The sequence below is a fragment of the Leuciscus leuciscus genome (genome assembly GCF_965113295.1).
Source record: "Leuciscus leuciscus genome assembly, chromosome: 25".
In the NCBI taxonomy this organism is placed as follows: domain Eukaryota; kingdom Metazoa; phylum Chordata; class Actinopteri; order Cypriniformes; family Leuciscidae; genus Leuciscus; species Leuciscus leuciscus.
Window position 1 is genome coordinate 28,396,055 of NC_138724.1, and position 17,698 is coordinate 28,413,752.

At 39.0% G+C, this 17,698-nt stretch overlaps 1 protein-coding gene across 1 annotated transcript in view; it reads left to right on the top strand.

The window, feature by feature from the left end:
- The window catches only part of kcnq1.2 (potassium voltage-gated channel, KQT-like subfamily, member 1.2), a 153,725-nt gene extending 136,669 nt beyond the window's left edge, over positions 1 to 17,056 (top strand). The window contains exon 19 of the mRNA XM_082160658.1: positions 15,014 to 17,056. Within this exon, the coding sequence (XP_082016784.1) occupies positions 15,014 to 15,166 (153 nt within the window). The 3' untranslated portion in view covers positions 15,167 to 17,056. The remainder of the gene's footprint in view (positions 1 to 15,013) is intronic.
- The last annotated feature ends 642 nt before the right edge of the window (positions 17,057 to 17,698 follow it).

Sequence of the window (17,698 nt, forward strand, 5' to 3'; positions counted from 1 at the left end):
CTTTCGTGTTAAAGCTGTGCTTGTGATGAGCTTTAAATCATCATGTGATTATCATCTCCACTGTGATTGGTGGTTGTCAGTGTATTACTATTGGTACAAAACAGATATTAATACTTCAATAGGTCAGTAAATTAAAATTATATCAGATAATTAAATACGGTTTATTACTGTAAATTTAAGTTAAGTCTTTCAAATCTAAAATGTTGCTACCGTATTTTTTACAGTAAATTTATGGCAATCACAGCTGCCGGTATTTTACCGTAATTTTTTTTTTACAGTGTTGTGTTCAGTTACACTTCATTCCATTCTCATCAGTTTCATTCCATTATATCTTATTCATTCCATACCGTAAGTTTATGATGTATGAAGTATTCTTTTCTGTTGCAGTATATATGAAGACTTCAGATGCGAAATTTTCTTCTAGAATGATCATTTTTATCAAGCTTGTATGTTTATGTTCAGTTATTTCACTTTAATGGCAATGAAAATGACCTATTAATTGTCATTAAAATTTAATTACTGAACCTAAATGTACGAGCTTGATTAAAAAATCAAATTTTAGAAGAAAATTTCAGATGGCACTTAGAGGCTTATATATGCGTGTATATACAGTATATATATATATGTATATGTGCATTTTATAAGCACTTGTATAAGTGGTCTCAGAGTTTTGGATCCCATTGTACACATACACATAGGCCTACAATGTACACTTTAATTAAAAAGTTTGGGGTCAGTAAGATTTTTAAGAAATTAATAATTTAATTAAGCAACGTCACTTTAAATTGATAGAAAGTGACAGTAAAGCCATTTATAATGTTACAAAATATTTTTATTTCAAATAAATGCTGTTCTTTTGAACTTACTATTCATCAAAGAATCCTGAAAAATTAAAAGTATCACGGTTTCTACAAAAATCTGTTTTCAACATTGATAATAATCATAAATGTTTCTTGAGCATCAAATCATCATATTAGAGTGATTTCTGAAGGATCATGTGACACTGAAGACTGGAGTAATGATGCTGAAAATTCAGCTTTGATCACAGGAATAAATTACATTTAAACACGCATTTTAAATTATAAAAATATATCCACATTTCTACTGTGTTTTGATCAAATAAATGCAGCGTTGGTGAGCAGAAGAGACTTCTTCCAGAAACAATCTTAGATGCTAATGACCATTTTCCTATTCAGATATTTATAAGCCCAGCCACAGTCGTGTTGTTTCATTCTCGTTTCTGAGATATAAGCGGCATCCGCCCGTCACACGTCCCCGAGACCCACCGGAGCGACTCCTTATTCCAGAATAGAAATCTCTGAATCTGAAAGCGTTACCTGTATTTATTTCCTCCGTGACTCTATTTCTGTCGGCCTGAGTAAACACTGGTGCTAAAAGAGGCCTGTGCTTCTCCCTGACTGTGTTCTTTCAGCGCTGAAGGGGAGGAGGGGGAGACGGGCGCTGCTCCTGTTTACCCACAGCCTAATAATACCTCTGGCCCCGACACCGACAGAGACCAAACCTGCACTGGAAATGGACAAAAAAGGGACGAGAGACAGGAGTGTCCTGCTGACACATGGAGGACAAAGAGCGAGTTTGTGTGAGAAACGTGACTGAGGTCAAGCGGAGGTTCAGAATCCTTCAAAACTCCTCCATTCACTTCCGTAATGTGACGTAATTCCCGATATTCAGTAGGACATCAAGAGGACTGGGACAGAATCAGCCCATTTGTGCATCATGATGAGCTGTTATGATTTATTTAGCTGTACATATTTAATTACACTATCATAAACCATAAGGCAGTGCTCAATAATTAGTTGCATTTATTAATAATAAGCAGAATAAAATGTATTTGTTTCTTTTATATCAGATACACTGGGGTTTGTAAGAATTTTTTTTATTTTTTTTTTATAAATCGTCATATCTTGGTCAAATATTATGCGTTTATTTGACAAAAAAATGCAGTAAAACAGTGAAATATTATTTATTTTGAAATATACAATTTAAAAAAAGTGTTTTCTATGTGAATATGTTCAAATGTAATTTATTCCTGTGATCAAAGCATCATTACTCCAGTCTTCAGTGTCACATGATCCTTCAGAAATCATTCTAATTTGATGATTTGATGCTCAAGAAACATTTATGATTATCAAATATAAAAAATGATATTTTTGTGGAAACTTTTTTTTTTCTCCCGGGTTTCTTTGATAAATAGAATGTTCAAAAGAACAGTATTTATTTGAAATAGAATCTTTTGTAAAATTATAAATGTTTTTTTTACTATTACTTTTGATCAATTTAATGCCGCCCCGATGAATAAAAGTATTTATTTCATAAAAAAAAAAAAAACCATCAAAACCCCTGACCCCAGTCTTTTGTATGTCAGTGTATCTACATTTTTCAATTCAATCACCAGAATGATCTCCAGTTTTATATCATGTATATTAATAAGCATTTTTGTAAAGTCATAATTAAGTCAGAATTGCTCCTATTTACTTTCTTATTGCACATTAATTGGATTACTGTAAACAAATCACGCATTTATTTATTTATTTATTTATTTTATTTTATTTTTTATTTTTTTATTAATTATCCATTTTAATTAATATTTCATAATTTGCCCCACCCCAGTTTTTTACCTGTTCAACATCACAATAATAGGGTAATAAAACGTATCAAGTCTTTAAAACTTCAAGTGTCCGTCCTTGGCCTTCTTACAGTCCAGTAAGTTCATAACTATAATCGATGTACACGTGTAACAGGTCGTCATCTTTGTCCATTACATCACATTTTCTGCAAGTGAATCGAGTTTATCAAGTACGCCTACATTTTTACAAACGAATTTTCTCTGTTCATTGAGTTGCTGTTTGTGAACCCGTGTGAACGGCCTCATCTCACTGAGTAAAGCGGACAGGAAGGTGTCAGGACGTTCATTAAAGAAGAGGAAAAGATGAACCCGTGGGAGAAACCAAAGCTGAAATGTGAAACTCAATCACCTCTGGTCACGTTTCATTCTTCTGTATTCTGTTCACACGCTTACAGTCAGGACATTTTTCCCGTGAGATATTTAAATGACCCGAGTGACATCATTTCCCCTCTTCCAGACTCAGTGTTTCTCTGGAAGCTGATCGTGTTTGAGTGTGAACGCAGCATTCTGTGAATTGTTTGCGATCTAAAGATTAATTAGTTTCGTGTTTCTGGCGGTTATCGGCGGGGAAATTCCAGAATTCCTGCTTTGTGACTTATACATCGAGCTTGCCACTCGTGTTGTGGGGTTTTGTAATGCTAACATTTAATGCATCAAATAAGGATAAACATTTTAACAGCATTTATTAATTTATCCTGACTTATAGTATTGTTTGTTATTCATTTATGTTAATTTCATAATCAAGTTTGGAGGTTGGTAATATTTTTTTATGTTTTTGAAAGAAGTCTCTTCTGCTCATTAGCGCTGCATTTATTTGATAAAAAATACATTATTTTTTTTAAATATATTTTTACGATTTGAAAATATGTTCAAATGTAATTTATTCCTGTGATCAAAGCTGAATGTTCATCATCATTACTCCAGTCTTCAGTGTCACATGATCCTTCAGAAATCACTCTAATATGATGATTATTATCAATGTTGAAAACATTGTTAATATTTACGTGGAAACCGTGATACATTTTCATTTTCCAGGATTCTTTGATGGACAGAAAGTTCAAAAGAACAGCATTTATTTTATTTATTTTTAATAATTTTTGACGTCATAAATTTCTTTACTGTCACTTTTGATCAATTTAGTGCTGAATAAAAGTATTAATTTCTTAAAAAAAAAAAAATAATCGTAGGCTACTGACCACAAATTTTCCAACACATTTTAATTTATACAACTTATATCTAGAAATTCGGATTACTGCAGTCAGAGTTTCACTCTCTCTTAGTTCACGTTCGCTGTTGTTCCTCTTCTTGAGAAATGATCAGCTGAGGTTCATGATGGTCGCGGCTGGAATGCTGAAATATGACATTCACACAGTGTTTGATTTTCCGTTGACGTGACGACGGGCACCTCCACTTCCTCAGACACCTGCACAAACAGACCGTACGGTGATTCACTTTCCTCTCGGCCCTGTCTGGGTCCTTCAGTTCTCCAGCAGTTCTTCAGGACACGGTCGTGATGATCTGATGAAGTGATTCGGTTGGTGTTGGCGTTTTGTTGGACGGTTGTGGTAATCATAGGCTGTTGCTTTAATTAGGGCTTCACAGAAGATGTAATTGATTTGGCTTGACGAGCGGGAGGCGGAGTCGAGTGAGTGGGTGTGGTTTAACAGCTGTCAGTCTATAAAGAAACAAGTGTTCAGTCAACAAGCCCCTACAGGCTCAAAATACTGCATCTGTCCTCACACACTCACGTTTATATGACACTTGTGCCCCTGTGTGTGTGTGCGTGTGTGTGTGCTGTTTAATTCAATTATTTGATTTTAATTATTTTTAGAGTATTTATACCTCATGGTAATGTTTATTTTTGTCTATTTTTGTTATAGTTATAATATGGCATTAATTAATTTGTATTAATCTGTAATATTCTAGTATTTATTTTTTTACAGTAATGAGAATTCCATTTTTATTATTGAAATTTGATTGAGAAAATGTGCTTAAATGTCATGAAAATATCATATTGCATGAAATCTAATTTTCTAATAGTATTTATACATCATGTTTATTTTTGCTTTATTTTTATTTAATTATTTTTTATTAATACTTTTTTAGTTTACTTTTTAATAATATAAAAAATATGTATTATATAAATTTTTTGATTATATTAATATGTATTATTATATAGAGTTATTTGTGTATTTTTGTACAGTAATTCAAAAAAATGTAACCAATTATTTAAAATTAAGAGTTGATGTGCTTAAATCTCATGAAAATGAATTGCATTTTTTTTTTACTGTTCCTAAAAACTAGTTTTTCTTCATGCAAAATGCAATTATTTACATTTTCTTTCATTTGGATGTTTTTATAAACAATAAATGACGCAGTTTTCCAATCAAAAGCTTATAACGTGCACAATATTGAGCAGATCTCAGTGCCATGTGGACATATTTCAGAGGTGACTGTGCAAATAAAGCAGTGTTTCAGAGGCCAGAAACACACACACACACACACACACACACACACACACACCTTCACCCCATAGCGAGTGTATGAAAGGGGGTCTGTGACCACGCCTGCCCTCGGGCCGCCACAGGGACCATTAAAGAGAGACGCTCAGCTGTCTGTCTGCGCAAATGTTTAAAGGGCCAACTGGCCCCTAAACACGTCCATTCAGGCGACGTTAATAAACTACAAACCCAAATTAATCTAGAAGGAAATATATCAACAGAGAAAGAAGATTTACTGGTGAATATTTTACAGCAGGAGAAGCAGTTCTGTTTTGTTGCCATTGAAAGTCTCTTTGTGGAGAAACGTTCAGCCAAATGTGACCGAGAATGAGGCCAAGTTCAATTTACTCGTGTCATTTTCAACCATTTTTATTGCGGGTCACAGCAGTAAAACTGCACCGAATATATTCTGCCTGATATAAGCACCTTATTTTTATGCTGCGTTTTTTTTTTTTTAGGTTCAGTTTGCGGTTATTCCAGTATAAATTGTGTTTTTTAATTACTTTTTATGTGTTTTAAGTTTATCTTTTTATGACTGGTGGTGCTTAAATCATAATGAAACATGAAACTTGCTGTCTTTAAAGGAACAGTCCATCCAAAGTGTGTTTAGTCATTCCAAACCTGCACTTTAAAAAGTTATAAACAAAACAAAAATTACTGGTGTTGTTTTACAGTTTTCAGTGTGTTTGCCCTTCTTGCATCCGTGAAATAAAAAAGATGTTTAGCAGAATGTTCATGCTGCTCTTTTCCATATAATGTAAATGGATGGTGACCAATGGCTGTCGAGCTCCAGAAAGTGCCATTAAACCATCATAGCAGTCGTCTGTATGACTTCTGTACCATATTCTATAATTCATTTGATGCTTTGTGTGAGGAAAAGTTAACATATAAAAAATTAAACGCTGCGTTTTCAAAGTTGATATTGAGGCTTTATATAAGGCCGAACACTTGCATGTGTCATTATATTATTAATATTTTTCCAAAATCAAGCTCAAATGGAGTTACGAGGTTTTTAGACCAGCGTATTTCTGAGAATTTTTCACAAACGTTCTTTTGTCAGTCGTTAGATCTGCGTCTGAGGAAGTAAGAGCGTTGCATTATATTTTCATCAACTTACAGGTTATGAAGTTTATTATAGCTATGTGGCGCTCAGTTTTTTTCTCTCATTTGGCCAAATTCTCATGTTATTAATTAAAGACAAAGTGCTACGTAGCCTATAAGCTATTTAAGAATATATAAATATAGTGTTTCTTGAGTACTCGTTCAAATATCAGTTCTTTATTTTGAATAATTGCATTGCAAACAAGCAGAAACGCTCTGAAATGTGTGCGGCACTTCATTCACGATAGAGGTGGGCGGAGTTATGAGGTTTGACTGACAGTTTGAGGAGCCAATGGAGTTACAAGGTCTTTTTAATACTTTTCGTTGGTTAAATCTTTGCAAGACACACGTGAATGGTGATCAATAGTAATGATTCTGTGTTGCACAGAAAGTCAACATCATGAGTAAATTATAACTATTTTTATTTTTATTTGTAGGCAAACTATCCATTTAAAAGCATAACTTTTAAATTTTTGTTTGTTTTGGTTCTCCCTGTGCATTGTGGGAACGATGGCGATGTCGCGCGGACCTGATGTGTGTTGCTCTGTCCTGCGAGTGTGTGAGTGAAAGACGTTTGTTCTGCTGGAGATTGTAGTGAAACGGAGAAACAAAAGCAGCTTTGAGAGCGAGAGATAAGCCTCGGCCTGGAACGCCTCTGACCGCCGTGTCGCGGCGCGTGGCAAAGACTTTGATACTTATCATGTGCGTCAGGTGCTTCTGATACTCTTCCTGTTCCACAGAACAGGCCTCCCCCCTTTCTTTTTTTCTTTCTTTCTTTTTTTTCCTTCTTTCTTTCAGGGACGAGGCCAAGAAGTTGTGAAATTTGGCACACTTATTAGAGAGTGTCTCAAGGTGCTCTGATTCTTTCCTTCCTTTGTTTGTTAGTTTGTTTATTCGATCTATATACTTTGAATGTTGACCTGAAAACGTGTGTTGATAGATAGATAGATAGATAGATAGATAGATAGACAGACGGACGGACGGACGGACGGACGGATGGATGATAGATAGATGGATAGACAGATGGGCAGATGGATGATAGATACACGGATGGATGGATAGTCGGATAGAGAGATGGACAGACATAGATAGATAGATAGATAGATAGATAGATAGATAGATAGATAGATAGACAGATAGACAGATGGATGGATGAATAGAAAGACAGTATCTATCTATCTATCTATCTATCTATCTATCTATCTATCTATCTATCTATGTCTGTCCATCTCTCTATCCGACTATCCATCCATCCATGTATCTATCCATCTGTCCATCTGTCTATCCGTGTATCCATCCATCTAGCTATCCATCCATCTATCTGTTCATCCATTTTTCAGTCTATCTATCCATCCATTCATCCATTCAAAGTTTGTCTTGAAAATTAGTGATATTTTCAGTAATTTTTTATTCAAGTTCCATTAAAATTTATATTTCAATTCTGCATTCCTATTTCCTACTTCGATTGATATTCAGGAACTAAATTGTCATTTGAAAGGCATTCTTCATCAAACTCTGAATGATGCCCATTAGATTTGTGACTTATTTTTGGCTGTTTAGCATATTGTGAATATGAGTCCAGTGAATGGTTGCACAGAGGGCAAATGAAGTGCATGAATGCTGGGGTGTTCAGTGACGTCAGTCGTGTAGTCTGGGGTCCCTGCATGTGTTTCGTGACAGCTGTCCTCATATCACATGTCTTCAACACCAGTACGACCACAGCCCCCATACTGGCAGATAAACATGTTCACATCGGCAGCCGTCTCCAGTCAAACTGTCTCAGAGCTCTGAGTTAAAAATACTCAAACAATCTGAACAAACCTGTCAAACTAGTCAAGCTCAATTCATTTTTGCACACACTGATCAGACAGCCGGTTGAGGTGTGTTGGAGCTGAACTGACTCAGATTCACCGCAACGCCCTTCAGCCGAGATGAACGAGTCCGTTTAAGGGTGACACATACAATATGTTCTTTGTGTCTGAAAAAAGAAAACTTCAGAAGACTGGAGAAGGACAGCGGGAGGAGGAATGGAGCGATGGAAGTGAAAAATGATAAATGAAAGAAGTAAAGCAGAGGGATTTGAAAAGAAAGAAAAGAAAGGCCATCAAACGAACTAAAAAGAATCAAACAAGAAGGAAAAGGAAATAATGAATGGATGAATGAAGTACGGCAAGATAGAAAAAAGAACAGTAGGAAAATTAAAGATAAAACACCAAACAACAAAACAAACAAACTAGAGAAAGATCAAGGAGGATAGATGGATGAATGGATGATAGATAGATAGATAGATAGATAGATAGATAGATAGACAGACAGACAGACAGACAGACAGACAGACAGATAGACAGACAGAGAGAAAGATAGACAGAGAGAAAGATAGACAGACTATCAGATAGATAGATGATAGATAGATAGGCCTAGACAGAAAGAAAGAAAACACCAAAACAGTTTCTTTAGCCGTTTTCTGGATCTGAATCTCTGGCTACGATCCCAGCTTTAATCTGACATGAAGAGACGGTGTGAAGTCGAGCGATTCTAAACAAGCCAACGCTTCATCAACGGCTGCTCATCCAGACCTGCTGAGGGACCGTCCCACGACTCCTCTCGGCTGCTCATCCAGACCTGCTGAGGAACCGTCCCACAACTCCTATCGGCTGCTCATCCAGACCCGCTGAGGAACCGTCCCACAACTCCTATCGGCTGCTCATCCAGACCCGCTGAGGAACCGTCCCACCACTCCTATCGGCTGCTCATCCAGACCCGCTGAGGAACCGTCCCACGACTCCTATCGGCTGCTCATCCAGACCCGCTGAGGAACCGTCCCACCACTCCTATCGGCTGCTCATCCAGACCCGCTGAGGAACCGTCCCACAACTCCTATCGGCTGCTCATCCAGACCCGCTGAGGAACCGTCCCACAACTCCTATCGGCTGCTCATCCAGACCCGCTGAGGAACCGTCCCACAACTCCTATCGGCTGCTCATCCAGACCCGCTGAGGAACAGTCCCACAACTCCTATCGGCTGCTCATCCAGACCCGCTGAGGAACCGTCCCACAACTCCTATCGGCTGCTCATCCAGACCCACTGAGGAACCGTCCCACAACTCCTATCGGCTGCTCATCCAGACCCGCTGAGGAACCGTCCCACAACTCCTATCGGCTGCTCATCCAGACCCGCTGAGGAACAGTCCCACAACTCCTATCGGCTGCTCATCCAGACCCACTGAGGAACCGTCCCACAACTCCTATCGGCTGCTCATCCAGACCCGCTGAGGAACAGTCCCACAACTCCTATCGGCTGCTCATCCAGACCCGCTGAGGAACCGTCCCCCAACTCCTATCGGCTGCTCATCCAGACCCGCTGAGGAACCGTCCCCCAACTCCTATCGGCTGCTCATCCAGACCCGCTGAGGAACCGTCCCACAACTCCTCTCGGCTGCTCATCCAGACCCACTGAGGAACCGTCCCACAACTCCTATCGGCTGCTCTTCCAGACCCGCTAAGGAACAGTCCCACAACTCCTATCGGCTGCTCATCCAGACCCGCTGAGGAACCGTCCCCCAACTCCTATCGGCTGCTCATCCAGACCCGCTGAGGAACCGTCCCACAACTCCTATCGGCTGCTCATCCAGACCCGCTGAGGAACCGTCCCCCAACTCCTATCGGCTGCTCTTCCAGACCCGCTAAGGAACAGTCCCACAACTCCTATCGGCTGCTCATCCAGACCCGCTGAGGAACCGTCCCCCAACTCCTATCGGCTGCTCATCCAGACCCGCTGAGGAACCGTCCCACAACTCCTCTCGGCTGCTCATCCAGACCCACTGAGGAACCGTCCCACAACTCCTATCGGCTGCTCTTCCAGACCCGCTAAGGAACAGTCCCACAACTCCTATCGGCTGCTCATCCAGACCCGCTGAGGAACCGTCCCCCAACTCCTATCGGCTGCTCATCCAGACCCGCTGAGGAACAGTCCCACAACTCCTATCGGCTGCTCATCCAGACCCGCTGAGGAACCGTCCCCCAACTCCTATCGGCTGCTCATCCAGACCCGCTGAGGAACCGTCCCCCAACTCCTATCGGCTGCTCATCCAGACCCGCTGAGGAACCGTCCCCCAACTCCTATCGGCTGCTCATCCAGACCCACTGAGGAACCGTCCCACAACTCCTATCGGCTGCTCTTCCAGACCCGCTGAGGAACAGTCCCACAACTCCTATCGGCTGCTCATCCAGACCCGCTTAGGAACCGTCCCCCAACTCCTATCGGCTGCTCATCCAGACCCGCTGAGGAACCGTCCCCCAACTCCTATCGGCTGCTCATCCAGACCCGCTGAGGAACCGTCCCACAACTCCTATCGGCTGCTCTTCCAGACCCGCTGAGGAACCGTCCCACAACTCCTATCGGCTGCTCATCCAGACCCGCTGAGGAACCGTCCCACAACTCCTATCGGCTGCTCTTCTCAGAGCTCACCAAGACAGAATCATTATTGACTTAACCATGATAGATCGTCGACTCAAAGGAAGCGAAGTCTGTCTGCTGTTCTGCATTTAATCTTCAGGGGGAAAACATCCAGCTGGCAAACTCATAGAGAAACTATTTACTATTTAGTGGAGCAAAACTCAAGTGTCTGAGAAGCTGCGGTCGTTGAGGTGTGAGATTTTTAAACATCCTTAAAACAACATATTAATAAATGTTGCTTGCTTTTCAAGTAAATGCATCTTGTTTCAAGGATTTGAAGATATGATAACTGCTACCTTTCAGTGTGCATTAAACAAACTAATGTAAACTGCAATATATAAACCAAACAAATGTATTATTTAGATATGCTGACTTGGAAATTAAGATTAATAAACAGTTTAAGAAAGGAATCTGTTTCTTTTTTTGTTTTTGTTTTGTTTTGCAGGAGAAACTGGAATGTTTTAGCATTAAAAGAAAAAGGAACAAGCAAACACCTTTGTGGTTCATTCTGGCTTTGATTGCTGGACGTAAAGCATCAAGCCCACGCCCTGCTCTCAGAGCGCTCTATGAAACACTGAAGTTTGCGAGGTGAATTTGCAGTCCAAGCACAATTTGTGTGTCTGTTTCAGGGTTGTTTTTCCAGGGGTCTGCGTGGGTCAGCGTGCTCCGGCTCCACAGACCAGAGGAATGCCTAATCTGAGCGGAGAGCGCCGCTGGGGAATGCAGATAATGCCGTAGATTATCAATGACATGTTTATGGTTCAGATTTATATTTCCCCTCTAACAAGCAGTCAATGTTCCTTCTCTTTATGAAAATATATTTATGTCGGCTCGCTGTGAAACAACGCACTGTTGAGCTCAGAGCTTCTCATGGCTTGTGTTGGCGTTTCATGTTACGGGCGGCCTGTTTGTGTGTGTGTGTGTGTGTGTGTGTGTGTGTGTGTGTGTGTGTGTGTGTGATGCATAAATAATGGCACGCAAGGGCTCATAAACTGGTAGTAGCTATCTGAATAAATGACCCATTCTGAAAGAAAAACACTCATGCAGGAGAGGTTGTTTCTGACAATTTGTGTTAATGTCACATGACGTTACGTTACATTACATTACACAAACACACACACACACACATACATACATGCATACATACATATATATATATATATATATATATATATATATATATGATTCCAAATCATATTGTTTGATGTATGTTGTGATTGTCAAATTTTGACCCTTTCTCAAAACACATTTGATTTAGGATTTTTCTAAATATCTTTGACATGGTCCTTTTTACTAAGTATGTTGAGGTCCCAAAAGGTAGCCAATAACAGGTAAAGAGCTCTTCAAGAATTTTTTTTTAAATAGAAGATAAAAAATAAGCTAGGATAGGCAAATTAAATAATGTACGATGCAATAAATAAAATACAGTAAACACAATTTTCAAATAACCGATATGGTGGCAATACATTGTGTATCAATATAAGAAATTATTTTTAGGGTGACATTATTTTCATGACAATTTTCACCCCAAATTCTCATTAATATATTGCAAAAAAAAAATAAAAAAAATAATAATCATTTATTTATTAAGTATATTTTTTACCTTCTAGGCTAAATTTAATAAAAAAATATTATGTTAATGAAAAATGTCATAAATGGCCCTTAAAATAGGCTTCATTTTATTTATTTTGATGTTAAGATTAATGTGTGTCAAGGGTTAAACTGACTTTTATGACTGTTAATGCAGTTCCTACTTTTAGTGTTTAAAAGTAATGTTTTGTTAAAATAACGGTGGACACAATGAAGAGATGTTAGCCTGATTTTCAGACTCTTAGGGGTTAAACAATCGTGTGTCATAACCTGAGGTTAAGTGCCTCACTGGAGCACAATGGTGATTGTTCATGGATTAACCCCTTGCACGGCTTGAACCTTCAACCTTTTTACTTAGTATCCCGGATTTGGGACAACACAACCACGCCACCCTAAATCTAAACCCTGAAATGAACTAGAAAAACAGCTTTATTTCTCAGCTGAGGCCACGTCTAATCCACATACATGTGAAAACGCATAATTTTCTCTACGCTTTGGCCTTCAGTTCATATTGAGACATGATTTGCGAAAATTTAGATTTTTGAAGACGCTCTCCCAAGTGAACAAATATGAGAATGGAGGTTTTTGAAAACGATGATGCACGTTTAGTCATGTGACGCATATTGTACTGATAGATATCTATGTTTATACCAGTATGTGCCTGCGATGTGCTATTCACTTTCACAGTGTTGCTGAAAATAGATCTTCTGGATGTTATCCATGTTATGGCATTCATGCAAAGATGCAAAGCAATTGTTGCCCTGCGACAAAACATGAGGGCAAATACAAAGTTCTGTCATGAAACTCTAGATGGCGCAGACTGATTGGTCCTTAACTCATTCTGCTTGCAATCACATCATCGTTTATAGGACACAGCTGATTGGTTCCTGCTGTATCAGTAGCCAATGAGCTCGCAGCTCAACCTTCAAATACTGTCAGCATTTGCTGTATGAGTTGAAGTACGCTTTCAGAAACCCTCCTCCTTCCCCAGCTCCACCTGTATAGATCTGCTACGGGTAATTCATGTACGCTATATTGTACAGCAGCAGCATGTCTTACTTGCTCACAGCAGTGTGTCGTGTGTGTATTGGTAGTAAATCCCGTACTTGACCAAGTACTATTCGACCAAGACCAAACATATCAACAATGTCATATCCATTACCACGCCAAACATTTAGAGAGTTGTTGTGACAGATTTGCGTTTTTAGACCAAACGTGGAGTTGCGGTTTGGCCATCTCTCTGTTAGTGGTGAGGTATTTTGCTAATAAAATGATCTTGGCAGAAATATGTCATGAGAACTTGACCTCTGACCTCTCTGTATGAGCTTTTGTCACATTTTACCCACGCGTAGTAAGATGATTGCAGCGTTTTCCGACGTCTAAAACCGGGTGCACACCCGAGATTTGACCGTCTGAGACAAACTTTGCAAATCCTAAAAGATTCCTCTGATCCTAGGCTCAAATCTGAAGTCTTTGATCGCTAGTTTAACATGTTCACCGATAGCCGAATTAATGACTATTGCGATACATTTTTACCTCAGACGAATTTCTGGCGGAGTCAGAAGATTTGACTCTCAGTCCTGCCGTGATTCTCCTACGACCACCTTCACATTGTCTTTGTTTCAAGACTGGCCATGACCAAAATGAACGTTAGAGATTTCTTTGTAGCCGCCATTTCAATTCCGCGTGTAACGCAGCGCACATCACCGATTTAACGCGTCTTGACCATAGACTGTAAAAAAAGATGGACGACGCCCCTTCGCCCTCTTCCATTGATGAGAACTGAAGCCGCCAGTGTCCCGATATGGCGCTGACATATTGGACCTTGAGTCTGCGCAGTAGCGATCTCGGGACCAGACCTGCGCAGTAGTGAGCAGGAAGTAAAGCCGTGAAATCAAGGCCCCGCCCCCTCACTCTCGCAGAATGCACTCAGGGAGAGTGGATTCTGCACACTTTTTTCAAAATTGATTGCAGTTTTGGCTTCACTTTTCAGGGCTTGTGCGGCACGCTTGGTCTTGACTGTCGTACAGTCTGACATCATTAGGCGCGTTTCCATTACAGATTTGTGCAAAACTTTTGCGATTTTTTTTCTAAATGTCGACAAAAAACTATTGCGAATGACGGCGTTTCCATTAACTGATGTTATGCGACTAAAACTAAATGTTTTCCTCTCGCGATCAGTAAAATCATTCCAAAAACCATGGTAATGGACGTTGGTAGGTTTATGTACTATATCCCAGCCACTGCACTGGCCATTATTATTAATCAAAGGAGATGTATGTGTGTTTTCCAAGCATTAATGGTGAGGAACGACCCTTATTATACTTGCGAGCGGCACATATGAGGTGTTTCTGGGTGTTTCTCACTCATTTCTGCTTCGAGGTCTTGATTGTGGCATTTATTTGAGGTTTAGAATCCAGTATTCCTGTAATTCTTTTGTCTTTTATGAATTTAATAAAGAGCTCTGTCTCGTATTCTGTCCAAACACACCGCGTCATCTACGTCAGGTGACCTGTAAATGCACAAAAACTGTTTCCATTGCAGATTTGTGAAATATTTATTTTTCGAATTGCCTGAAAAACCTCCTCATGCGAGCGGAAAAACTTTTTTTGCGATAAATGGGAGTTTTTCCCGGTTTTGAAACTTTTGGTGGACGGAGAGCGTTTTGTATGTGGATTAATGCAGACGTGGCCTGACATGTGTCTGTGTGTTTTGTAGGTGCTTCAGATGGACGTGAAGTTGGAGAACATCCTGAAGATCCTAATGGAGCATTTCCAGCCCAAGCCAGAGCTATTGCAGAGACCCAGTCAGTACAGCTCTCGCGTCACCGTCATGAAGCGGCCGTGCGTCAGCATGGACGAGAGCCAATGACATGCTCGTATGGACAACTCGTGCAATGCATTGTGGGAAACGGAGTCCGAGCAGAAGAGCTTGGTGTTTCCTGTTTCTGACTACAAACTGAACATCATATGAGTAGCGAAGTGGGAAAAGTGGTTGTGTGGAGATGCTCAGAATCTCCTAATCCAAGCTAAACTGTCCGTCTTTCATTATTTGGATGCATTATTTGATTGTTTTCATGGTCAGCGCTCTCACAGATGGTGTCGTTCGGACCCGTTTCGGTCAAGCAGGGATCATTAATAACGTTTCCAAACACAGCACTGATCCAGGGTGCGACTCCGACAGTAAACACGAAAGCCGGCGTTGATGTATGGCTGTGGTAGGGCTTATCAAAACAGCAAAACACCAATGATAGATGCTAATGAAGTTTAATAACACGCTGAGAAAGAAGGCTATTCACGGCTGTTGACGTTGAGACGGGAGCCAAGATTCCCGACAGCGGATCAGAACTCCAACCACGCCATTGAAGCACCTTTTAGATGCGTTTGCTTGATCTGTGATCTATGATTATTTTTCTTATCTGAGATAATTAAACGTTGAAAGGCGAAGCGAGTTGACGGAAAATCAATTAATGAGATGAAAAAACACATTCCACTGTTCTTTTCCAGAAACCACAGCGCTGTCTTGAGGAAAATACCTTCATCCTGGATCTTTTCTCCAGACATGTTCATCCGTTGGCCGTTTGCCTGGCACTGAATTAACATTGAATTCTTTCTGTTTTTTTCATAAAGCAAAAACACACAATGTTACAGGGATGTAAGCAGCAAAAAAAAAAAACGGTAAAATCTGACAGCTAGATCAGGTTTATCAAACGCCGACAACAGCAATATGAAAAATAAGGCAATACTCAATAAATAGTTTAAACATTTATTGATTATAATAATAAGTGCAATAAAAATGATTACATTTAAAAATCATTAAAAAAAAAACATCTAATACACTACCATTCAAATATTTGAAGTCAGTAAGAAGTCTCTTCTGCTCACCAAGACTGCATTTATTTAATCAAAATTGCAGTAAAATTGTGAAATATTATTACAATTTAAAATAACTGTTTTCTATGTGATTATATAGTAAAGTGTAATTTATTCCTGTGATCAAAGCTGAATTTTCAGCATCATTACTCCAGTCTTCAGTGTCACATGATCCTTCACAAATCATTCTAATATGATAAAAAATATATATTAACAGCTTCATATTTTTGTGGAAACCATGATACATATTTTCAGCATTCATTGATGAACATCGAGTTCTAAACTTAATTTATTTTTTATTTTATTTTTTATCTTTTGTAACATTATAAATGTCACTTTTGATCAATTTAATATGTTGCTGAATAAAAGTATTAATTTCTATTTAAAAAAAATCTTACTAACCCCAAACTTTTGAACAGTAGTGTAAACATTAACATAATACATTTTATAAATATTATAAAATATTGAATGCCATCATAATTATTAATAATAATAATAAATATTATTCATAATAAACATTTATACATTTAAACATTGTAACTAACTAATTAATAACATGCGGTCACAGGTGTCTGTTTATTGGTATTTTCTATTTTAAACTATATTTTATTCATTACCTGTAATTGTTCCACAGGATCTGAAACCCTGAAGAAGAGGGAGTTTATGCCTAGATAAAGTCTTGTATTTTTTTTGCTGCTCCTGACACGACTCTGTACAGTTTTATAAAACAAAAAGCAAATGTAAATATTGTAGTAATGCCTTATATATATATAAATATATATGTGTTGCTGAGGGTTTGGATTCATATTCTGATGGAATGATAAACTGATCTGTTGTAATCATTCGCTCCAGAAAACTGTAGTGTAAATAAAACATGCATTTAATTATGTATCACGTTGCGTTTTGGCCGGTTGCATGCGGGAGTACCTGTCACGCTTTGAGTCACACGTCATGTGTGAATGATTAAAGTTTGGAGCCTCAAACGACCCGGAGAAATTGAAAACGACTTGTTTCCATCGGCTTATTTCTCTTCAGCAAACCACGTATTCTGTGCACAGTTTAACATGCAGAATATGACCGCACATACATTCAGGTCTAAGCCCAAACCATGCGCCTGAGAGACCAGGGGCCGGTTTCACAAAGCTATTTTAGAGCGGTCTATAGTGTTAGACAAGTCTAAAATGTGCTCATAGACTAGTCTAATGCAAGTTAGACTGTTTCACAAAAATAAAGACTGACTTAACTTAGACCAAAAAAATTAGACAGTTTACCCCCAGGCTAACTTACCCCCAGACACCTTACCCCCAGGCTAACTTAGTTCTAAGACTCTATGTTACCGTGGCAACCAGCAGTAACAATCAGTTACATTACAAACAGCCAAAAGAAAAGGGAAAATGGCTCATAATTTAAACATTTCTTCTTATTACTACATTCTCCGCTAAATTTCCCAAGTAAAATGTCCTTGTGACTGTTATATTCCTCCAACAAACACATATTATCCGCTGGGGTAAACTGCACTGAGCGGCTGAAT